The 25,397-nt window shown below is 42.7% G+C and overlaps 2 protein-coding genes across 3 annotated transcripts in view; both read left to right on the forward strand.

Moving 5' to 3' along the window:
• The window catches only part of sdk2b (sidekick cell adhesion molecule 2b), a 712,889-nt gene that overhangs the window by 579,426 nt on the left and 108,066 nt on the right, over nucleotides 1-25,397 (forward strand). For both annotated transcript variants that reach the window (XM_068004137.1, XM_068004136.1), the window contains 6 exons: nucleotides 1,420-1,521; nucleotides 3,885-4,000; nucleotides 11,456-11,642; nucleotides 21,892-22,029; nucleotides 22,753-22,914; nucleotides 24,795-24,920. In XM_068004137.1, the coding sequence (XP_067860238.1) occupies nucleotides 1,420-1,521; nucleotides 3,885-4,000; nucleotides 11,456-11,642; nucleotides 21,892-22,029; nucleotides 22,753-22,914; nucleotides 24,795-24,920 (831 nt within the window). The remainder of the gene's footprint in view (nucleotides 1-1,419; nucleotides 1,522-3,884; nucleotides 4,001-11,455; nucleotides 11,643-21,891; nucleotides 22,030-22,752; nucleotides 22,915-24,794; nucleotides 24,921-25,397) is intronic.
• Nucleotides 1-25,397, forward strand: part of rpl38 (ribosomal protein L38) — a 535,859-nt gene that overhangs the window by 329,673 nt on the left and 180,789 nt on the right. The gene's annotated exons all lie outside the window — the stretch shown is intronic.

Consider the following 25,397-nt stretch of genomic DNA (forward strand, 5'->3'; position numbering starts at 1 on the left):
CCTTACAAGGTTTCTGCAGGATTGGAAGTCAGCAAACATAGTGCCTTTATTTAAAAAGGAGGATAAATCTGACACAGATTATATCAACGTTCATAAAATGAAGAAAATTGTATTAAGGATTAGATTGGGGGAGCACCTGGGTAGTACTAGTTTAATAACTAACAGTCAGCATAGATTTAGGAGGAGAAAGCTCTGCTTGGTAAACCTCCTTAACTTCGACTTGCTGTGATATAGTTTATTTGGATTTCCAAAGGACCTTTTCCAAAATCCCACAGGAAAGACCAGTAATTAAGCTTAAATCATGGGAATCCTTGGTAGAATATGGGACTGGATAAGAATCAGATTTAATAAAAGGAAACAGAAAGTACTCATGAGAGGCATAGGCCTCGATATTAACCCCCCCCCCCCCCCGACAAGGGGCGAGAGGAGGTCGGGGGAAGGATTAAACCCTAAAAAGCATTAAACGCAGCCCCAACCTGACACGTACACGCCTGCCGCCATTTTTACGGCAGCTTGTGAGTGTCCTGTCTTGGGAGAGGCAGGACACTTCATTAATACACTTTAATCAAGCTCCCTCAGTGCAATTGGAAGCCAAGATTTAAATTTAACTACTGCTGTGCAGGTTTCCCCAAGGCTTGGGAAACCCAGCTGCGAAATGGAGGCAGGAGCTGCTGGCTCCAGAAGGTAAGTGCCTTTTATAGCACTCCTTGTGGACCAGGAGGAGCTGGCGCTCTTCCCCCCGACCCCTCAAGGAAGCCTTCGGCCTCCCTTCTGCCGATCGCAGACTCTCTCCAGCCCCTGCCACCATCGCCGCTCCCCTCTCCCCCCTCCCCAAGCCCCGATCTGTAGCCTGCTCCCCTCCCTCGATCACGGCCGACTCTCTTTTTCTCCCCCCCCCACCTCCCACCTCCGCCCCCCTCCCGATTGCCGGGGACTGTCCCCAAGGGTCCCTGGCTGTGGCCTCCTGTCGCTGGTTTTCCCACCCGGCAGATGGCCAGCCTGTCAATTTGGCCGGCTGCTGGGTGGGATAAGGAATAAAAAAATGATAAAGAGGTCCTGCCATTAAATTCGGCAGGACCTCCACATCCCCGGCTCTGCCGGGTTCTTAGGCTGCTTCCGGCCTCCCCCACTCCCTCCCCGCCTCCCCGTAAATATTGGTACCATAGTGCCAGACTGGGGGGGAGGGGGGAGGGGGTGCTGAGTGGAGCACTATGGGCCAATCCTTGGAACTCGGTGTAGAAACCAGTTGTCAATTCCATTACATTAGTAGTGTATTTAATTAGCAGTGGATAGTTAAATGTTTTTTAGTCAGGAAGAAATGCAAGGTATCACTTTTGATTAGAATGGTATTTGAGCATTAAAAATGTATTTTTCATCAGTTATGTCAGTTATAATGACTTGCTCTCTGAATCCCCACAGATCTGAACAAGCACAGACGCTATGAAATCAGAATGAGCGTGTACAATGCAGTGGGGGAGGGGCCGACCAGCCCACCTCAAGAAGTGTTTGTAGGTGAAGCAGGTAAGTCCAGACGCATTAATGTAGGGGAGTTACGGAGAGATTTTAAGAGCAAGTAAAATCTCTTTCGGAAACACAATGGTGTGCACCACAGAGAGCTCTCATTTGTGTCTGGGTATAAGCCTGGCTGTTACACCTCTCGTTTAGCCTAAACAGTTGGCAGAACAATATCAATGTTTTAATATTTTGACTCCTGATAAATAGATACAATAATCTCTCGCTGCCAAGTTTATTATCGGGGAAAAGTCTACAGCATGAAAACTGAAAGCATTTGAAAGAACAACACGTGTCTCACTGTTGTCTCAGAACCACTCGAAGCAATATGTAGTATCCCAGCTCTATGTCCTGCTAAATTGCATTTTGAAATAAATACATTTTTTTTTAAATGAGAAAATTATTAAAAGAATCAGATTTAACAATTGATTTTCACATTGTATTTTTTTTTAAGTGCAATCGCCACATTCCTCCTGATGGCACTGTGCGTCTTTCAATCTGTTATATTTTTATAATTGTGCAGTCACTCCCCTAATCAATCTCTCTGTCTGAACACTTTGATTGCCTTGACAACGGGCAGTTGGAAAGATTATCTGTAATCACCAGGTATTGTTCTCTGACTATAAATGCGAAACGTTCAAGGAGTCCCACACTCACTCACCTGACGAAGGAGATAATCTCCGAAAGCTTATGATTTTCAAATAAAATTGTTGGACTATAACCTGGTGTTGTAAGATTCTTTACATTTGTCAACCCCAGTCCATCACCGGCATCTCCACATCATGCCTAATCAATCCAGTCCCACCTCCTTCAGTCCTGGCTCTAGTTGAACAGGTATAGCAGATTTCATAGTAATGCATTGTCTAAGGAACAGGATAAACATCACGCTGTCCTCAATCTGTACATTTCCAACTGGAGTAAATTAAGGAAGATTTCTCCATCAATGATACTTAGTAAGAGTATTACATTCTCCCCCACCTCTATTTTAAGTGTATTTTCACTTATTTTTAGTGATTTTGTGGCACATAACATTCCCTAGCTAAGAGGGCAGGTAGGTGACCTGCAATTAGGCCTCTATGGAATTCCTCTTGAAATGGCCTCTAGCAACTGAATGAAAATGACCCCAGATGATTCACTCTCCAATTTTCCCTCCCTCATAGTGGAGAACTTTATCTTCATTCAACGTATTGCCCCGATAACTTGCCTGAGGTTGGACACTCGGGAGTTGCAAGTGCTAATCTGTGACATAGCCAATGCATTGAACATTGATCAGAATAAGATACTTCAGGTCATTTTAACTGAGATTTATTTGTAAAATAAACAGTTAAATGGGCTGACATAAAACAATAGTTTGGATTTTTGTAGCACCTTTACGATGGCAAATTCTTCCCAAGCAGGAAAAGGAGAGATTTGTATTTGTTAGCAGTAGGTTTCAAGAGGATTTTTGAATAGGGAGGAAGGAATACACAGTACATCCGAGTTAGGAGAAGCAGAAGATGTGAGCAAGAATGATAGCACTAGAGGAGCACAGCCGTGGAAAGACTTGCAGATGATGAGGATTCTGAAGTTAAGGGACAACAGTCAATGAAGGTTGGGGGTAATGGGTGAGTGGGACTTTGTACAGGATAGGTGTGGAGGACAGAGTTCTGAGTGAGTTGGAGTTTAAGTTGGGTGGAGCTCAGGAGGCTGGCAAGGAAGCCATGGGAAAACTCAAGGCTAGAGGTGACAAAAGCGTGAATGAGAATCTCAGCAGGAAGGGGCACCAGGCAGAGACGGAGATGGGTGATATTTTGGGGTGAAAGTTGGTGGTCTTGTTGATGACCGAAGGTGAGGTTTGAAGGTAATCCCAGGGTCTAGCAGCGAACCGAGGTTGCACACTGTCAGGTTGAACTTGAGTTGGCATCTAGGATCGGGGTTGGAATCAGGTAGGGTGCAGAGCTTCTGATTGGTGCTGAACAAGGTAGCTTCAGCCTTGCCAGTGTTCAGCTACAAAATGTTCGAGTTCAATCACAGCTTGATTTTGGATAGGTAATTAGGCACAACGACAATCATGGAATCAAGGGTGGTGATGGAGAGGTAAAGCTAAGCGTGAATGGGACAGAAGAAATTGGATAGCTCTTTCAAAGAGCCGGTACAGGCATGATGACTGAATGGCCTCCTTCTGTGCTGTAAGATTCTATGATTCGAAGTCAAACTAAAGTGGGAGAACTGGTATTTAGATCTGATTATTTTCTATGTTATATATTTCTCCTTCAAGCATTTGGATGGTGATGGCATTTTAAAATATAATTAAACCCCCCTCCCTTTTTTTTCTGTACGACAGCACTATAGTTTTATTCTTATTCGTAACAGTTTTCACTTCTTTCATTTAGTTCCCACTGCACCAGCCCAAAATGTGCAGGTGCAGAGCTCAACAGCGACACAGCTGGACCTGACCTGGGAGCCTCCACCACCTGAAGCACAGAATGGAGACATGCAGGGATACAAGGTACAGTCAATTTATGCCACATCTTGCAAAAAGAAAGGAGCTCAAATAATTGCATAAGAATGGTAGCAGTGTGCAGGAACATGTATGGATGGAATAGTACAATTCATTAAATGGAAACTACATGGGCTGAGCAATCCCTTACCTTTGCACAGAGGCTTATACAAACAAATTAGGTCATTACCATTACACAAGATAGCTGTACAAATAGAATAGTATGTTACTTTACACGTGGAGCTGTGAAGAAAGAACAACCTTGCATTTACATAGAGCCTCTTACATCTTCAGGGTGTCCCCAAGCGCTTTAGTGTCACAGATTACTTTAGAAGTGCATTCATTGTTGTTATGTAGGCTGAACAGTGTACATTTAGGGTTTACAAACTGAACAGCGTATCATGCAATAGACTGGGTGAAATTTCTCACTAGTCCAAAGTCTCTGCTGGTTAAATATTTACATTTGCCATCATGGAGCACTTATTTAAGAGAAGCTTTATTTTGTATGTGTTGTGTTTAGTATAATAATTGTTTAGAAACAAAATAGTTCCCTGATAGCTCAGTGAGTTTAGTCAGCAAGAAACTAATGGGAAGGTTAGAGGTTCAATCTTCGGTCTGTGCTGAGTTAGCTAATCTTAGTGAGGGCAGTGGAAGAGCATTTTTCCAGTTTTTCATACTTCCATTTCTACCGCATTCTCTGTCTCAAAAATGTTGTTAATTTTTTTTGATTTCTCTCATTATGCTTAGCAAGTATCTCATGCAAAATCACTTCTGCCATGTAATCATCTCTTGTTTTCCACTCAAGCACTTTACAAGTCATTGTATTTCTTTTTGTGTGTGTGTGTGTGTGTGTGCTCCCCTCCCCCCCTCTTAGTTCTGTTCCTTTTTAAATGCTGTTCATCTGTAATATCCTCCAGTTCTGATGGAAAGGTCACATCTCAAACCTCAACCTGTCTGTTCTCTCCACAGAAGCTGCCGAATCTGCTCAGTGTTCTCAGCATTTTCTGCTTTTATTTCAGGGGAAGTGTTTATTAAATAAAAACAGAAAATGCAGGAAAAGCTCAGCAAGTGAGGCAGCTTCTGTGGAGAAAGAAACAGAGTTAACATTTCAGGTCGAAGTTAGAGTGTACGTTCAATTTGCCTACCGAAGAGAGGAGAATCACTTGGCGGGATGTAGTTCATTCCAACAAGTCGGTGTACAATGGCAAGGATTCTCTGATAAAGAAAGAAAAGAATTGCATTTAAACCAAGCATTTCACATCCTCCAGGATGTCTCAAAATGCTTCACATTCAATTCATTACTTTTGAAGTGTCACCGTGTTATGTAGGCAAACACAGCGGCCAATTTGTGGAAAGCAAGATCCTACAAACAGCAATGAGATAAATGACCAGTTAATCTGTTTTTATTGGCGATGGTTGTGGAACAAATGTTAAGAAATAACTTGCATTTATATAGTGTCCTTCATGACCTCACGATGTTGCAAAGTGTTTCTCTGCCAATAAAGTACTTTTGAAGTATAGTCACTGTTGTAATGTAGGGAAACACAGCAGCTAATTTGCACTCGACGTGGTTCCACAAACAGCAATGAAATAAATAACCAGATAGTCTTTTTTAGTGATGTTGATTGAGGGATATATGTTGGCCAGGACACTAGTTGAACTCCCCTGCTCTTCTCCAAATAGTGCTATGGGATCTTTTACGTCCTCCTGGGAGGGCAGATAGGGTCTCGGTTTAATGCCTCATTCGAAATACGGCACCAACAATTCCTAAGTACTGCACTGAAGTGTCAGTTTGGATCAGAGGTATCACTGAGTTATTCGACCACAACTGATTTTCACACAGTGATCACTGAATAGTGACAATGAGCTGATTTTACCTAGCTTAACCCAGGAGCACCAAGGCTAATTGTAATCCTCTGTCACGAGCCCAACTGAGATAAAGCTGACAGCACAGGCTGGCAATCGAAACTGGGACCTCTAGGTCTTTACAGCCCAACTCCTCACCGGATAAATTTATCATTTATCGAGGTAGACTAGAAAAAAATACACCTTAACAAGTGTGTACAAAGTAGGTAAGAATTCTGTATATTCATAATTAAAATATATCAGAATACTTGTAATTCTTTCATCTTTTTCAGAAATAGAATCATATCAAAATTAAAAGTTTTCTGTTAGCAGTATGTCATTCTGTATTTCATAATCACTGGAGGAGAACAACTCAGATGGTTGAATTCTAGAATCAGTACAGGGTAACTCGTGAGATGGTTGAAGACACTGGTTCTTTTACAGTGTAAAAGGCAATGAACAGGACTTATTGAATGATGTCAGGAAGTTGTGCTCATGAAAGTTAGGCATTGATGTGTGTTGCCTCTGCTGTGTTTTGCCTCTGGTTTGTTTCAATATGTTTGCAGTGAACTATTTAATAGAGGGTACATATGACATATTCAGACTTGTTGACCTGGATTTTCATGAATGGGGGAAGTACAGAATTACTGGTGATTGTGCTTCTGTTCATTCTCTTTCCCCCACCCCAATACACACACATTCATGACTGGAGGGTTTCCATACTCAAATATATAACCCAAATGCATGGAAAGATAAAAGGAAGTTTATTTGATTAAGTACAAATGGAGCTGCCATGGCGTCGTTCATGTATTAAAAAAATTAAAATGGCGGACAAATAAATAATGCGCTTCTCATCCACTACAGGTAGGTAAGAAATTTGTGTCTCCCTTGTCCCCCTCCCCCCCCCCCTCACATGTAATGCAGTTAAAAATAGCAAATATGTACATGTATATGTTATATATACATGTTTGCTATTTAGGTAACTTGCAGTTCCAAAAAATAAATATGTGCATCTTGGCCTTGGAGAAGCTGCAGAAGAGATTTACCAAAATGATACCTGGGATGAGGGACTTCAGTTATGTGGAGAGACTGGAGAAACTGGAATTGTTCTCCTTAGAGCAGAGAAGGTTAAAGAGAAATTTAATAGAGGTGTTGAAAATTATGAGGGGTTTTGATAGAATAAATGTGGAAAAACTGTTTCCACTCAGTAACTGGAGGACACAGATTTAAGATAATTGGCAAAAGAACCAGAGGGGAAATGAGGAGAATTTTTTTACGCAGCGAGTTGTTTGGAACGCACTGCCTGAAAGGGTAGTGGAAGCAGATTCAATAGTAATTTTCAAAAGGGAATTAGATAAATACTTGAAAAGGAAAAATTTGCAGGACTATGGGGAAAGAAAGGCAGAGTGCAACTAATTAGATAACACTTTCAAAGAGCCAGCACAGGCATAATGGGCTGAATGGCCCTTACTGTGCTGTAAGAGTCTATGATCTCATCTACTTTTGCTCATTATTGAATAATTTGAACAGATGAGCATGAAACACATAGTCAGCATATGACATTACAGCTATGTGGAATACATTAACAGATGCCCTGGGATGCTGCTGAAGGTAGGTCAGAGAATATACTATTCATAAGGACAGGAACACTATACCAAGTAATTTTCAATACATCATTCTGCTGCTGAGGTGCAACTGTGTGCAACTGATATGTTCCTTTAAGGCTCCAAGTTATAATTGCTGTGCCTTGCTCAGATCAATTAGCAGACAGATTGGCTATCTTTCTTTTATTACACTTCTTTTAAGTGTGACAGAGAAATTTGCATGTGTAACAGTTAATACCTGAAGTGTAGCAGACACAGACATGTACAGTGGAGATGCAAAATATAAAAATTGGAGGCAATGTGTAATTATATAAACGTATATCTGTAACATCACGCACTTCCACCCCTGCCTCAGCCCATCTGCTGCTGAAACTTTCATGCATGCCTTTGCCACCAAACTCTGCATTTCTCAGACTCTGGCTTCTTGTGCCTCCTTCCCTCCCCCTCTCCCCTCTCCCCCCTCTCCCCTCCCCCAGCCCCTTGCCTCACCATTGGTGATTGTGCCTTCAGCCATCTCAGCCCTACGCTCTGGAATTTCCTCCATAAACCTCTCCACCTTCCTTTCCTTCTTTAAGACCATTCTTAAAACCCACCACTTTAACCAGTTTTTTGGTTCCTTTCTTCCTTTTGGCTTGGTGTCCATTTTTTTTCCTGATTACACCTGTGTGAAAAGCCTTGGGTCTTTTTCTAATTTATAGGCGATATATAAATACAAGTTGTTGTTATTTTACAGATTTGACTAATTCATTGTTTTTAACTTTTACTTGAATATCCATTATGAAACGTTCCATTGGGTATGAATAATTACTGATAATCATTGACCAAGGACGGGGTGTGGAGGGGAGAGATGGAGGTCCAACTCTCAGCCTTAGGATCACATGCCCCTGAGCCCTGGTAATCCAGCTTTCGAAACCCAGGCAACTCAGTTCTATTTAATTTCATATTTCATATTTGCCGGTTTGTCCTGTTTGTAGAGAGATGTTTTTAATGCTGTTATTTCACTGGTGGATAAATACAAAATCTGAACATCAAGATCTGTCAGTACCAGAAACTTGAGATGTGTACACATTAACAGGAACATTGATTTTAAACTTGTGGCTCCCAAAATTCCATGTACACACCTTTGTAGTCCACAAGGATAAAAGCTTGGACACCCTAGCTACACAGTAAGCAGTGATTTTGTGACAGATCTAGTTCTGTATAGTGGCAGTTTAGGTAATGGTTTTGCTTGGAGCTATCGATGTGTTGGATGCTATATTCTAGCATTTAATTTGACTTTCTTTTGCAATAAATCAATCCCTTGTGGCAAACAATCCCTTGAGCTCAGTTAGTACTACATGCAGATGGAAAGTAGCATGTTCATCAATAGATCACAAGGAAAGGACTAAGATCATTTGTGTATCTGAATTTATTGTGCTCTCTATAGGACCCTGTGTAAATGGCACCCAGCTGCAGTCTTAAGACAGACAAAAATTTGACTGAGTTCAAATATGTTCACATTGGGTCACTACAAATCAATTTTATGCATCTTTTCGGTGGGATTTAGCAAGAACAATTCTAGCTCTGTATTGAGTTTTGACTTTTGTCCAGATTATGATTACGTTATAGATTGAGACAGTTCATTCCAAAATTGCAAGAGATGATAATGTGAAGTAAAGACATGCTGGCTTTAATCTGTCTCCTATGATCAAGTATGGTCCACTCCACTTTATCACAATTTTGAAAAACAGTTCAAGATTTAAAACTCCCTAATTAAAACTACCTGTCGATAATGTGGGGTAGTTTTATCTATATTCTCCTTTAAATAGGGCATAATGTGTGCTTGTCATTGTGGTTCACAAGATCAGAAAATATCTATGAACGAGGAACACTATTTGGCCCATCGTAACAGTCATTCAGAAAAACCTTACAGTTCCTTCCATCATCGTATTCAATTATTCCTAAAACAATTCCATGTTTGTCTTCCAGGTTATATTTACCAGAAATCCATTCCTCGTACTCATCACCCTTTATGTGAAAAAGAATGCCCTGACATTGAAGAATTGCTTTTCGCCTGTTTGAACTTGTACTGCCTTGTCCTGTTGTCATAATTTGAATTAAATTGACAAGCCTGTGAATTAGTGTTCCACATTTACTTTTTCCATACCATTTGTTATCTTTTTGGTGACTGTTCGGTCCCCTCTTCGTCCCTCCCTTTCAAAACTGAAAAGCCCAAGATGCTCCAGTCTTTCTTCATAACTCAGTCCACTAAAACTAGGAATCAGCCTCCTGTTTCTTCTCTGCACCATCTCCAGGATTGAATGTCTGACTTGTGACTTTGACTAAAACTGGACACAATCCTCTAGATCTGCACAACACAACTTTATTATGACATCCCCTGCCTTGTACTCTACTAATTTGGCTGTATAGTTTAGCATCTTGTTTGCTTTGATAATTGCTGCTCTGCAGTGACTGACATGTTAAGAGCTGATCTGCTGACACAGCTTGATCTCTTTTAATTTCACCTTTAGCTATTTCAACACCATTCATGGAGTTGCCTATTTTTTCTTCGTTAAAAAGGATCGTCCCAGCTACTGGCAGTGAATTTGGCAAGTTTATGTTGGAAAGCCTTAGTGAATCTGGCAAATTTATCTTCGGTGTTGCCACCACCACTGCAAGAGCCATGCATCAGCAGCCAGTGGCTCCAGCACCACACAAAAACAGCTATAGGATCTTTTATAATATAATATCAAACAAAAAATAGAAAATGCTGGAAACATTCAGCAGGTCAGGCAGCATCAGTGGAGAGAGAAACAGTTAATGTTTCAGGTCAATGACCTCTCATGAATTCTGATGAAAGGCCTTCAGCCTGAAACTTTAACTCTGTTTCTCTCTCCACAGATGCTGCCTGACTTACTGAGTGTTTCCAGCAGTTCCTGTTTTTATTTCAGATATCCAGCATCTGCAGTATTTGCTTTTGTTACAGGATCCTTTATATTAAGCTTTTTTTTTATTCGCTCATGGGACGTGGGCGTCGCTGGCAAGGCCGGCATTTATTGCCCATCCCTAATTGCCTTTGAGAAGGTGGTGGTGAGCCGCCTCCTTGAACCGCTGCAGTCCGTGTGGTGAAGGTTCTCCCACAGTGCTGTTAGGTAGGGAGTTCCAGGATTTTGATCCAGTGACGATGAAGGAACAGCGATATATTTCCAAGTCGGGATGGTGTGTGACTTGGAGGGGAACGTGCAGGTGGTGATGTTCTCATGTGCCTGCTGCCCTTGTCCTTCTCGGTGGTAGAGGTCATGGGTTTGGGAGGTGCTGTCGAAGAAGCCTTGGTGAGTTGCTGCAGTGCATCCTGTGTATGGTACACACTGTAGCCACGGTGCGCCGATGGTGGAGGGAGTGAAAGTTTAGGGTAGTGGATAGGGTGCCAATCAAGCTTTATCCTGGATGGTGTTGAGCTTCTTGAGTGTTGTTGGAGCTGCATTCATCCAGACAAGTGGAGAGTATTCCATCACACTCCTGACTTGTGCCTTGTAGCTGGTGGAAAGGCTTTGGGGAATCGGGAGGTTAGTTACATCCAATTAGCCTATTGTTAATATCGTTACCCATTCATATGCTAGATCACAGATATCAATAGTGTTGCAACTCAGACGACAGTGGGGAACTGCCATTACTGATCAATACAACTGAACTTCATTGATCACTACAGTCACAATAATGTAGTATCGACTGGATTGTGGTTAAAGACAAAAGATTTTTTTGGCCACTGTAAGTGAATGATCATTACAAATGGTGACCACTGTATCTGGATTTAACGGTACATGCCTAATATTGGAAATGGCAAGAAAATGATAGCTCAGGTTGGAAGGCTAACTGTCTTTAGTAAGTTTCATTTTTTTTACAAATATGAATATAATGTTTTTAAATTAAGTACAGGTGTGTGTTTTTCACATGAATAGTTGAGGATAAAGTCATCAGAGACAGGGCCTTACTCTGCGGGATTTCAAAGACTCCAATGATGCTGTTTTCCTTTCAGATTTACTACTGGGAGTTCCAGCGTCAGAATGAGACAGAAAAATTGAAGACACTTTTCCTACCTGAAACCAATGTGAAATTGAAGAACCTAACTGGGTACACGACCTACCTGATCAGTGTGAGTGCATTTAATGCTGCTGGTGATGGTCCTAGGAGTACACCTATCAGGAGTCGGACACAACAAGCAGGTGAGAGCCTCAAAATAAGTCTAAGAAAATACAGCCATTGGATAGTAATGTCATGAAGAGAAAAATATATACAGTATTTTGTTCAAATTCATATAGTTTGAAAGGTTTATACAAGGGTTAGCTGATGATCACTGCCCAGTGGGTGGTGAGAAAAAGATGGAGGACTCAGACTGTTCAAGCTTTGGCTGTAGTGTCATGCTGTCATTTTAAGGAAGTCTGTAAGGTTTATAATTATTTCTTTCAAATTTTATAGCCATCAGTTACTTTACTTTTTTATTTTCTTTGTTCTTTTACTCATTTTTCGCTAGCCATAGACGTTTACAGCACAAACGAAGGCCATTCAGCCTATCGTGTTTGTGCCAGCCCTTTGTGAGAGCAATCCAAAATTAATCCCACTGCCCTGCTCTCTTCCCATACCCATGTATCTTTCTTGGCTTAAATATTTATCCAATTATCCTTTTAAGAGTTGCAATGGTTTCTGCCTCAACCAATCCATGTGGCAAACCATTCCATGCTCCAACAAGTCTCTCCTCACAGCTATGGTTCTCTGTTTCTGGCATTACCATGGTGAATCAAGACTGAATGTTCCCCATGACTTTTTTTTTGATCTGTGTGAAATGCCTCTTCAAATTTTGCTTAGTCTCTTAATTTATAGAAAGTCGGGTTATACAAATCTCATTAAAGCACAAATAGTAAATTACACTGGACCAACCTTTAAATAAGTTCAAAGACACCTCTACACAAAATGAATATAGTTACTGTTAAACAATTGAATCCAGTTAATTAGAGCAAAAAGCTGGAAATACAATTATCCTATTTAAACGCCACGTTTAAATAAGATGATTTGAGTATTTTAATACTGATTGGTGCCTGAGCAAATGTCCCTTTAAAACATTATTCCCATTAACCATATCCTTATTACTTATTCTCACTGAAATGAGTTGCAGCTTGTGCTCAATTCACCGATGCAAATAGTATCAGAAATTGTAGACATCCTGTTTAGATTTGTTTTCCTTTGACCTTTCTTCATTGAAGCAATATGTAGGTATTTCCTGGGGATCACTCAGTGCTTTACTCATTTCTTCAGAAATATGTAAAAACTGTGACTGCCCTCCTTGAGGAGAGCTGAGTGTTACAGTCCAGGAAGCCCGAGATTCAATCCCTACCCTGAATTGTTAACTGATCTTAACTAATTGAGGGAAAGGAAATATCAACTGGGGTTCCTGTCCTGATTGCTATCCAATGATCCTTAATGTGCCTAGTGCACATGTATGGATGCCTTGTGAGTATTTGATCAGGCTTGGTTGTGATAACCGCCACCCCCTCCCCCTGCCTTACTCTCCCAGATGAATAGCTTGCCAACGCTCCCTACCCAGGATGGCACATGAAGCACGGACATGTGTGAGGCATTGGATGGCTGCCAGAATCTGTAGAACTGTACTCAAGTTAGCACTTCCAGGAAGGGAAGAACATTTTAAAAAAATATATAAAGTTATGACTATAAATGACGACTTCGCCTCTCCATATAGTCTTCAAAAACTTCTGCTTTGCAAGACAGGAATCATTCCGTACTATAAACAGTCAGTTTCGACTGTCACAAAAATAGCAGTAATGGGAATCTGCAAACAGCTGAAGGTTTTCAATTATAGAGAGTTCAGCAATTTAAAAGTGCAAACTTCTTGTAAAAGTGAGACAAAATAGTGTCAGAGCTGTTGGAATCTGAACTAAAATAGCACCATATAAAAGTAGGTGTAATCATGGTACTGTATTAGTTTGGATTGCAGGAGACCAGCATTCAGCTGGCTTCTGGGTTTATATTGCACAGTCTGACTCCCTTATCTTAGAGGCAGACTCATGAAAAACTGGTCTGCCACCAGGATAATGGAGCTGGATTCAGCAGTGCAAAATTCTGGAGCTGGCTCATGGATGCTGGTTTCTTGGGGTCTGAACTAAAACCATGCCACTAGTGAACTAAAACAGCACCAATAGTGAACTGAAGCAGCACCAACAGTGAACTGAAGCAGCACCAGCAGTGAACTGAAGCAGCACCAGCAGTGAACTGAAGCAGCACCAGCAGTGAACTGAAGCAGCACCAGCAGTGAACTGAAGCAGCACCAATAGTGAACTGAAGCAGCACCAGCAGTGAACTGAAGCAGCACCAGCAGTGAACTGAAGCAGCACCAGCAGTGAACTGAAGCAGCACCAATATAAAAGTTAAGAATATGTTAGTGATGAGTAGTGAAATCACCACCTCATCTAGCAGGGGAGTAATGCTGCCCAGAATTGGCTGTTTGCTAATCATTTCAGTGATAAGAATGACTTCAGGAAGTTGCGGTTATTGTACAAACAGATTTGGTTGCCTCCGACTTTTCCCCAGATACAGTAAACACCTCAAATGACTGATAAGTAAATACATGTCTTTTTTTATAAAGTTACTTTAGTGCAGTACTGAGGGAGCGCTGCACTGTTGAAGGTGCCATCTTTTGGATGAGATATTAAACTGAGGTCGCATCTACCTTCTCAGGTGGACGTCAAAGATCCCATGGTAATGTTCGAAAAGCAGCACAGTTCTCCCAGTGTCATGGCCAATATTTATCTCTCAACCAACATCACTATAAACAGATTATTTGGTCTTTATCTCGTTGTTGTTTGTGGGACCTTGCTGTGTGCAAATTGGCTGCCGCGTTTCGTAAGAAAATAAAAAGTAGGAGCAGGAGTAGGCCATATGGCCCCTCGAGACTGCTCCGCCATTCAATAAGATCATGTTTCCTGCATTACAACAGTGACTACACTGCAAAAGTACTTCATTGGCTGTGAAGCGCTTTGGGATGTTAAGGTCCTGAAAGGCGCTATATAAATGCAAGTCCTTTCTTTTCTTTCTATAGTTTGGATTTGGTATTATATAATTCCTAAGAGATAAAGAAAATCTGATTTATCCAACACACAAATTAAATACTCTGAATTTGGAGAGAACTTTTCATTTGCTTCCAAGTTCCAACAGCTCAGGCACTTTAATTGATGATTCTACCCTCTTCCCAAATACAATATTTTTATTGGTTGAAGATATATGAAAAATGGAATGAGAATAAAAACTAACAAGGATCAAACCTTTTGCTCCTCAGGAGTCCTTCCCTGCTGAGACATTCCAAAGTATGTCTGTTATATCACAGCGGGATGTTTGAGACCTGTTAACTCTTTTGCACTTTTCTGACTTTTATTTGCTTTCTGTAAACTGGCCTCTGCCAGGATCACAGTCTCGAAAAGATGCTGGTCTTTCTGCAGCAGAATGTAGAAAGCAGCGATGTTCATATGACGACTTTCAGGCAGTACTAAGAATCCAGAAAGTGCACAGAGTTCAGGAATGGCATGTATTTTATCAAAGGCTATGCATCATCAAACTTGCTGCTAGAGCACAATTTTGAAACCAATTTGGAATAATCCGGGTTGCTGCAAAAGCAACGGCAGCTGCATGATGTTACATGCAGCTGTCATTATCGTATCACCCGGACAAGGGACGGTGAGGTCAGTACTCGGTAATGAAGTCCTGATGTAGGAATAGTACTTTCTTCTTTGCAAATAGGCCTTTAGGACAACAAGGCTTTTGTAATAGCTGCAGGTCAAGCAAAAGATCTTTCTGTTGGAACGGGTAAACCTCTCAAATCCCTCTTTAATTGTCAAGGACTGAAGTCGTATTCAGGCTCAGCAGTGGAAATTGGTGCCTCCTGGTCCCTGGAACCACCCTGTTTATACAGTGATGAGCCTACATGAACTCCAAGATCTCCCCCTCCCACCCCCACACATCGCTCGTGCTCCCCCTGATCAATTTTTCCCAGTTGTTGAAGGGGTGTTGGAGGGTTGAGCATCGGGGGCATAGGAATGATTTTTTTTGGACCAGGAGGAGTTTTAGTGCTCCTCCTGACCCCACAAAAATTATTCAAACACCTTTTTAAAATATTTTTTTTTGAGTAGTCTGCAAGGTTCCTTTTATGTAGTTGAAAATTGAATCAAGGTCCGATTGACGTATTAGGACCACAATTTGCGTGGGCTAATGAGGCTCCATCCTGTTTCCAGCAAGCGTCTGGGCCACCTATTTCAAGGCCTCCACCTAAATGGCAGAGCCCCAGGTGTAGATGGGAATGGGGTACTAATTGCTGCGCCAACCCCTTGCACACAGTCGGACCCACATGCGTCTTTCTGGAGGCTGATACACCTCATCTCACTGGGTGAACTGGTTTCCACGTTATGCTGAGGTCCGACTGAGGTTGTGGAGTTCGGACCTGCCAGGGTCCGAGTCCCTGCCCCCTTGGCATCCTTGGCTCCGGCCCTTACAAGGATTTTTTTTTTCACAATATACTTTATTTCATAAAATCAATCTGGTTTAAACATTGCAATAATATTCAAACTGCAATACACAGCTCAATGTAAGAGGACACAATTCCAAGCAATGCAGTTCAAACCAACACAATGCAGATCGTACACACTATGATCCCATGATTACAATTCAAAACACAGTACATATCTTCTAATGCATGCAAATTGCCCATGCAAATTGGGGTCCTAATACGTCAACAGGACCCTGATTCTGTACAATACAAAGTATGGTGGCCTTACACAGTGGTCTTTCCCCATACAGCCTTTGCATAGGCCGTACCTTTCCTAAGTGTGTCCCGCAGCATGAGCTCCTGGACCTTCGAGTGTGCCAGTCGGCAACACTCGGTTGTGGACAGCTCCTTCAGGTGGAAGATCAACAGGTTTCGGGCGAACCAAAGGGCCTCCTTCACCAAGTTGATGGTCTTTCAGCCACAGGTTATATCTGTCTCAGTGTGTGTCCCAGGGAACAGCCTGCAGAGCACAGCATCCTGAGTTATCAAACTGTTGAGGATGAACTGGGACAGATACACCTCGCTCCACACCTTCTGCGCGAAGGGGCAGTCCATCAGGAAGTGAACGATGGTCTCATCCCTGCCGCAGGCTCGAGGGTAGCTCGTGGTGGGGCTGAGATTCTGTGCGTGCTGGAAGGACCGCACAGGGAGGGCCCTTCTCACCACCATCCAGGCTACATCCTGGTGCCTGTTGGTTAGTTCTGGAGACGAGTCGTTCTTCCAAATGGTGTCAACTGTCTAGTCGGGGAACTGCCCAATCGGATCCACCCTCTACTTTCCCTGCAGTACTCTGGGAACGTTTTGTGTCGACCGCTGTCTGACGGCCTTGTGGTCGAAGGGGTTCCTCCTCAGGAACTTCTCCACCTGGGACAGGTGGTGGGGAACGGTCCAGCTGGATGGGACGTCCTGTGTCTGCTTGGCCAGCGTGGCCAGACCCAGTTTTCTCAGTGTGGTGGACAGATAGAAACTCAGCACGTAGTGACACTTGCTGAGGCAGCTACACACAAAGGTGGCCATCAGGATCAGAACGGTGTTGGGGACGCTCTTCCCCCCCCCCCCCTTTGTCTGGGGCTTGTACATGGCGACCCTGTGGACGCGTTCGACCTTGGACCTCCAGATAAAGTGGAAGATAGCTCGGGTGACTGTGACGGCGGATCGGCGGAGAATGGGCCAGACCCTGGCCACGTAGAGCAACACCGTGAGTACCTCACACCTTATCACCAGATTCTTGCCAGTTATGGAGAGGGATCGCCCCACCCACATACCAAGCTTCTGTTTGGCCTTGGCGACCCGCTTCTCCCAGTTCTTGGTTCAGGCCTGGGGTCCCCTGAACCAGATTCCCAGCACCAGGCAGTCGGACCTGACGATGAAGGGGACAAAGGATCAGGTTTCCCACCTGCCAAAGAACATGGCCTCGCTCTTACTTCATTTAACTCTGACCCCCGAGGCCAGCTCGAAATGGTCGCAGATGTCTATCAGTCTGTGTACCGATTGCTGATTGGAGCAAAAGACGGTGATATCACCCATGTACAGGGAAGCCTTAACCTGAGAGCCTCCTCTGCCTGGGATCGTCAGCCCCCTCCTGATACCTGCATCCTTCCTGCTGGACGCGGCCAACGGCTCGATACAACATATGAACAAGACCGCGGAGAGAGGACAGCCCTGCCTGACTCCAGATCTGATTGGAAAGCTCTCTGACTCCCACCCGTTGATTAGGACTGTGCCATGGATGTCCGTATAGAGCAGCCGGATCCAATCGCGGATTCTCTCCCCAAACCCCATTTTGGAGAGCACGTCCATCATGTACATGTGGGATATTCTATCGAAGGCCTTCTCCTGGTCTAGGCTGATGAGGCAGGTGTTCACCCCCCTGTCCTGTACATAGGCAATCGTATCCCTCTCAGAAAGTCTATGGGCGAGTGCCAATCTAACCACCGGCTAGTGCTGTTCGTTCGCCGCTCATGGCAAAAATCTGAGCCATTGAGTTTAACTTGATGTTGCCACTGGCTGTGTGAGAGAGTAACTGCAGGAGCCGGTGGCTAACGACCAATATAAAAGCAGACACAATGGCACCTGACAACAGCAATATCGATAGCACTTATTGTCAGATCTTTCATTGGTACTTTCTACTTATTATCACCTTGTTTTAAAGGCCCAGGCCAGTTTAATGGCAAGTCCAACAAACGTCGGGCGCCATTGGTTCGCCACTCAGGACAATATCTGGCCCACAGTTTTTCATAACCTGTGAGATGCCAGTTTCCTCGTTGGAATCTAAAACAGAAACCACCTTGGTATCTGTTAACTAAACACAGACCAGGGATCAATCCTGGGGCCTTCCTGGTGTGTATGGCTCAGCAACCTACAGAATAAACTCTCTGAGCTGTCAGGGTAGCTTGGTTCTTAAATTAATAAGTAGAATATCCAACTTTACAGTAGACCTCTCTCTCTTTTATAAAGCTGCTTTTGAAAGTCATATAAAAAAACACTGTTGTAAAATGTATTTTTATGGGCTCCCTATGAACAAGCAACCCATAAAAACCAGGCTTTATCAGAGACACAGCAGCGTACCTTATAAAAAGGGCCTTTGTATGGAAAAACTGATAGGTTCAACTTTGGCAACTACACAGACTTTACTGTGAATTGTATTTGTTCTTTTTAGTCCTTTGATGATGAACATTAAAGCCTTTTGGTGCCCTGTACACACAGTGTAAAGCCCAGTGCGAAGCAGGATTCAAACACATATATTTGCAAAGAATATGACATTCATTTCCGCAAACTATGTGCAATTACTGTGTATATTTTTTGAAAGGGTCTTCAACATTATTATGCTATCAAGAGAGATGGCAGGCAGATATCAAGGGGTAAATTTTAATGAGGAGCCGGGAAGAGGGTGGTTGGGAGGTGGGGGGTTGGGGGGCAATTCCTGAGGGAAATCCGTAAGTACGGGTTTCCCGGACGTCCTTACGGTTTTGACACAAGGACGTCTTTCATTTTTTTTCTGTACGTTTCCCGCCCGACAGGCCAGCCAGATTGACAGGCTGGCTGTCAGTCGGATGGGAGAACAGCCAGGGAACAGATGCCAGTAGTTAAGTCTGAGATTTGAGGGGTCAGTCGTCAGGGTCGGGGGTCAGTCTTCGGGGAGGTCGGGGTCAGGGGTCTTCGAGAGGGGTTGGGGGATGTCGGGGGTGTCAGTAATCGGGGGAGTTATTGGGGTCAGCGATCATTAGGGCATCATCAGGGGCTCAGTCGTGGGGGTGTCAAGAGATCGTGAGGGTTGGGGGGGGTCGGAGATCATGGAGGGTGTTGTCAGATCGCGTGAGTGGGATCATGGCAGGTGAGCTTGTTGGGCCTGAAGGAAACACTCCTGCTCCTCCTGGCCCACAAGCAGTGCAATAAAGACACTTACCTGCTAAGCAGGGCCTTCTAGCCTTCTCTTACGTGGCGTGAAGCAGAAGGCCCAGAAATCCTGGCCCCCAGGAGTTAAAAGTAAAAAACCTGTCAAAATGGAGGCCCTCAGCCTCCTTCAAAGCTTTCACTGACCAACCCACCTCCTGAGAGCGGGTTGGTCGCCCGCCCTTCGACCCACCTCCATTAAAACTGGAAGTGGGCGTGTTGGGGAGGGCTTTACTTTTTTACAATTTTTACCTTCCTGCTCACCCCCAACTCACCCATTGGTGGGGTTAAAATTTATCCCCAAGTCTTTCCCCACATAAAAGAAATTCAGAGGGCAATTTACCCTGGACTGCTTTAACTCAGCACATATTTCCTGTCAAATAATGGATAAATGGGATAATTGGCTACAAGGTGAAATTGGAAACATGAATTATTTCTGAAATCAGAGCAACACTGTCTTTACATCTTTTTTAAATAAAATGTTTTGGTCATAAGAGACTCCTTAGAGTGCAAGTTACCCATATTTTATTGGAGAAATCTGTATAGCATTACTAAAATTTTGCCATGGAGATAGAGCATGGTGTTATATGATTTACATACTGTTGACCCTTTCAAGAAAAAAGCTAGCTGTGTCTTAGATATTATTTGGTGCATAATAAAATTCACTTGGGATTTGCTGGGGAAAGCCTCAGAAAGACAATTTTTCAAACAAAGATGCTTTGTCTGTTGGTGGTGTGAAATATACAGCCTTTTCCAGGAACTGCAAGAAGCTGGCACTATACACAAACCTGCTGGTGAAGAATTTTTTTCTCGCTCTTGACTGGATGGTAGTAGTTTATCAAAATAGCAGAGAAATGGGGTAAAAAGTTACAAAAATAATAACGGAAGGAATCTGAAAGAAAGAATTCCATTTATGTCCCAACTTTCACATCTCAGGATGTCCCAAACTGCTTCACAGTCATTGTTGCAGCCAATTTGCACATCATAAGGTCCCAGAAATAACAATGAGATGAATGAGAGGAGAATCTATTTTTAGTGGTACTGTTTGAGATATAAATGATAACAATGGTACTGGGAGTACTCCTCTGCTCTTCTTTGAATAGTGCCATGGGATCTGTTACATTCACATGACTAAGCAGCCAGGGCCTTGGTTTAACGTCCCATTTGAATGACAGCACATTCGTCAGTACAGCAATCCCTCAGTACACCACTAGACGGTCAGCCTAGGTTCTGTGCTGAAGTCTCTGCTGTGAGAGTAGAGGAAGCAGAAGGATGAAGAGGGAGCAGGAGGAGAGGCGGAAAAGGAATAGAGGAGAAGAGGGGAGGAGAGTTTATGGCGGTTGAGTGGGTAGTTCAAAGGGGAAGAGGTAAGAGAGGGGATCATTTTAATCACTTCTTCCCTTCTCTCACACCCTCTTCTCATCACCTTCCTTCCCTCCCCCTTCCCTATGATTCCTCCACTGCTTCACCTCCACTCCCCCTCTTTCCCTTTCCTTCCTCCTCTACTTCCAACTCTACCCCTTCCCAGCTTTCCTTTTATTCTCCACCTCCTTTCCCCCTTCCTCCATTCCCCTCCTCCTCGTCCCTCCTTATCCGCTCCTCTCCTCTCCTTTCCCCTTCCCTTCCCTCCCCTCCCATTCTCCTTCATATTAAGCTAGAAAGATAGATGTAGATATATATCCTGTGGCAATGCACATGAAGAGTTAAGACCAAGTGTAGCCTTTAGGTGAAGTGGAATTAGAAGGTAGGAGATATTTGGACCAGGATGAGCAGATGTAATTCAGCCCCCATTATAAAGTCATGCATGCTATCCTTATTTTTATATAATATTGTGATTTGAAAATATTATTTATAGTTAAAAAGAAAAACCTAACACCAATTTGGAAAGCAGAGATGTAGAGGTGGTTGAAGCATAAGAGTTTCTCTGCGGTACTGGCTGAAAAACTGGGAGGTGCAAAACTGAGATGCACTAGCTAGTGAGTGCAATTATGGCATGACAACTTTACATGGGCATTTTCCATAATAAATGTGGACAGAGAACTTCATAATGGGAAAAATTGACACAAATGTGTAACAAAATCATGACAACAGGAAGTAAGATTTTGTCGACAGAAAATGCATGCAGATGCAAGATGTTTTAATACATACATACATATGTACACAGAGCTACAAATGCACACATATATTTTCAGTTTTTCTCCATTTTTGCCTCCTCTCCCTCCTCTCTTTTTACAAGCTTCTTGCTCCCTTTCTCTTGACCTGAATACTGCACTTAATCTTGACTCCCCATGTGCAATGCCATGGGAGATCATGAACATGAATGGAAAATGTTAAGAAATATTTAAAAATATCTCCATTAACAGTACAAATTTTAAAAGGTCACATTTATCAAACATCTGGTTTTTCCTCATTGTATGACTTGTAAATACAGATAACAGTGTGGCTGATTAACAATTTTATTTTTCCACGAACAGCTCCAAGCACTCCAAGCTACATCCGATTCAGTGAACTGACGACGACCTCTGTGAATGTGTCGTGGGGAGCACCAAAATATCCAAATGGAATAATTGAAGGATATCGACTAGTTTACGAGCCTTGCACACCAGTCGATGGTAAGCATGTAAAGTTTGTAATTGTATTCTGAAATACGTTATTAAGCTGGTACAGAAGTATGTAGAAAGTAAAGGTAGAGCGGAAGGAATCCTCCTCATAGAACTAAGATCAATGAGTGTCTACTAATTCTTACAAGCTGTCTTTTACATTCATTCAGTCTTGCTGTAGATAATTATAGAGGCCTAGAACAGTGGGTTCACCAACAGTAAATTATGGAAAGACAGTGGGAGAAACAAAATCATGGGAATAAAAGACACAGGAGAGAAAAAGTTTGAAAAAAGAGCAAAGAAAAATAAAAAATACATAAATAAAATAAGAACCGAAATAATCAAAGCAATAATTAGAAAGGAAAAGAGAAAATTGAAAGAAGGAAACGAGTATTTTAAGGAACAAAACTTGATGACTCCTATCTCTGCATCATCGCACAGTTAATCATGAATAATGTCCACTTAGCAAAGATTCCACAGGGCACCCATGTCCATGTAACTATTCCCCAGCTAGGAGTTCATCTTCAGAAGAGGAGGGGAGAAAATGGGCAATAAGAGAAAAGAATGATACATTATGGTGCATGCCACTGTGATCAGATTTACTGATTTTTGATTTCGAAGTGATTGCCTTGTGTACCTTTTCACCTTTTATTATAATTACTCCAAAATCTGTTATAGTTGTCCCTGGCATTGTGGGCTGGCTGAGATAGTTTCAGTAATTCTCTCACTGTACAGGAGTTAGTAAGATTGTAACTGTGGATGTGAAGGGAAACAGTCCTCGATGGATGAAAATTAAAGACCTGTCAGACGGTGTGACATACACTTACCGAATCAAAGCAAAAACGTTCACATATGGACCAGAGATTGAGGCAAACATCACCACTGGACCAGGAGAAGGTAACTAAATAAGGTTTTTTTCCAAGTTTTAATTCTTTGCCTTTTCAATTTGTTTTGAGTTGCAATTCTTTATAATCTTCACCTAGTGGCAGCTTCAAGCACTGCCAGCTCAGTTATAATCATGCACCTAAAATTCCATGGTCAAGTTTTAAAGCAACCTTAACCAAATTCTACCCTATGAGAATGTAGTTTCTCAGGCAAGCCTGTCCAGGGTTCAGGGACATCTCAATCTCAATATAATACATATATTTTTAAAATACTTCATATTAAAAAAAAAGATAAATTGGTGGCTTTTGTTTAGAAAAATTCCACATTTTAACAGCTCAAAACCAATTCACTGTGCTTGGCTTCTGAGTTCCCCTTGTGCTATTTACAGCAATAATAGCTGGCACTTAGCACCTCGCCATCTTATCAGCTGGATTTGTGAATAAGGACAAAAATTTTGAAATATGTGCATCAGAGGATAGGGAGTCGATTAATAATAGCTATGAAAAGGGCAGTGGGAGCCTGCGTAATAGGAAGCAGGCAGCAGAGTTTTGGACCATTTAAAATTTCTGAAGTATGCATTGGAATAATCATGTCTGGAGGTGGCAACGGCATGGATAAGTGTTTCAGCAGCAGTAGGAGTGAGATGGTACAGTCAAGCCATGTTGTGGAGTTGAAAATAGGCAGTTTTGCTGGGAGCAAGGATGTTGGATTTCAATCTCAATACATGGTCAAACAGGAAACTGAGATTGCACATCATCAGGCTCAATCTGAGAGAGCAACTGAGGAGAGGGATGGAGTCAGGGGATAAGGTGCTGAATTTTTGATTGGAATCAAACAAGGTGGCCTTGGACTTGGCAATATTGAGTTGAAGGAAGTTGGTCATCCAGGACTTGATGTTGACTAAGCATATAAGTGATCAAAGAATCAAGGATAGTGGCAGAGCGGTTCATCTAGGTGTTGTCAGCCTAAATGTGAATACTGTCACCAACAGGCAATGTTTAGCTGAGGAAAAGAAGGGGGCCAAAAATGGAGCACATCTGAGATGACTACATGGGGATGAAGGAGAAGGCTTTAGTGGAAATGTGCTGGTTGAAGTGGAACCAGGCTAAGGAAGTGCCACAAAGGTGGACCAGAGAGGGGAGACAGTGGAGGAGGATGGAGTGGTCCACTATGTCAAACACTGCATAGAGGTAAAGGTGAATGAGGGGGGATAGGTGCACTGTATTCATAGTCACAAAGGATGTATTGGTGACTTTGATGCAAATGGACTCAGTGCAACGGGTAGAGTGGAAACTGGATCGAAGGGATTCGTAGAGGGAAGGATGGATGTCATACTGAACTTGAAGGAGGATGGGCAATTTTGAAAAAGGGCAGTATTCAGACAGGACAGAAGGATCAAGGGTGGGATCTTTGAGGGGACGGGGGAAGAAAAATGATGGCCGTCTTGAACAGAAGGGGCCTGATGAACCTGAGGAGAGGGAGCCATTGACAAAGTTAGTGACCATTTTATGAAGGTGTCGTCCTTTTTCCCTAAATGCTGCCTTTTCTCCAATGAATATGTAAAGTAAGGTGAATATTGGTGCATGTAAAAGATCCCATGATGGCATTATTCGAAGAAGAGCAAGGGAATTCTCCTGGTGTCCTGGCCAATGTTTATCTTTCAACCGACATCACTCAAAAGCTGGTCATTTATCTCATTGTTTTTTGTGGGACTTTTTATGTGTACAAATTGTCTGCCACATCTCCTACATTATAACAGTGACTACACTTCAAGAAAATACTTCGTTGGCTGTGAAGCGCTTTGGGATGACCTAAAGTTGTGAAAAGCGCTATTACATTCAAATTATTTTTTCCTTCTTTCTATTGATTAGATATTTTCCCCCCTCCTCAAGGTGCTCCCGGCCCCCCAGGTGAGCCAGTGATCTACAGGTATGGATCAGCCATTACTATTCATTGGTCCAGTGGAGACTCCGGCAAGGCACCAATCAGCCGATATGTCATTGAGGCCAGACCATCAGGTGAGAAGATTCGACTCATCTGATTTTTGTCTCTTTCCGCCACTCACCCCAATAGCATGACTGAGATCTGGTACCAACCATTTCGGAAATAATATTAGGGGTGGGGTTGGAGAACAGACATTCCACAGTTTATCATTTCATGGCATAAGAGTTCGCATAATGGTACACTTGCCAATCATCCTGCAAATGGTTTGTTGGCCTTCAATGCAAGAGGATTTAAGTACAGGAGCAAGGATGTCTTACTGCACTTATACAGGGCCTTGGTGAGACCACACCTGGAGTATTATGTGCAGTTTTGGCTCTCCTTACCTAAGAAACGATATACTTACCATAGAGGGAGTGCAGTGAAAGGTTCACCAGACTGATTCCTGGGAAGGCAGGACTGTTGTGTGAGGAGAGATTGGGTTGACTAGGCCTGTATTCACTAGAGTTTAGAAGAATGAGAGGGGATCTCATTGAAATGTATAAAATTCTGAC

The sequence above is a fragment of the Heptranchias perlo genome, chromosome 23 (assembly GCF_035084215.1).
Source record: "Heptranchias perlo isolate sHepPer1 chromosome 23, sHepPer1.hap1, whole genome shotgun sequence".
Lineage (NCBI taxonomy): Eukaryota > Metazoa > Chordata > Chondrichthyes > Hexanchiformes > Hexanchidae > Heptranchias > Heptranchias perlo.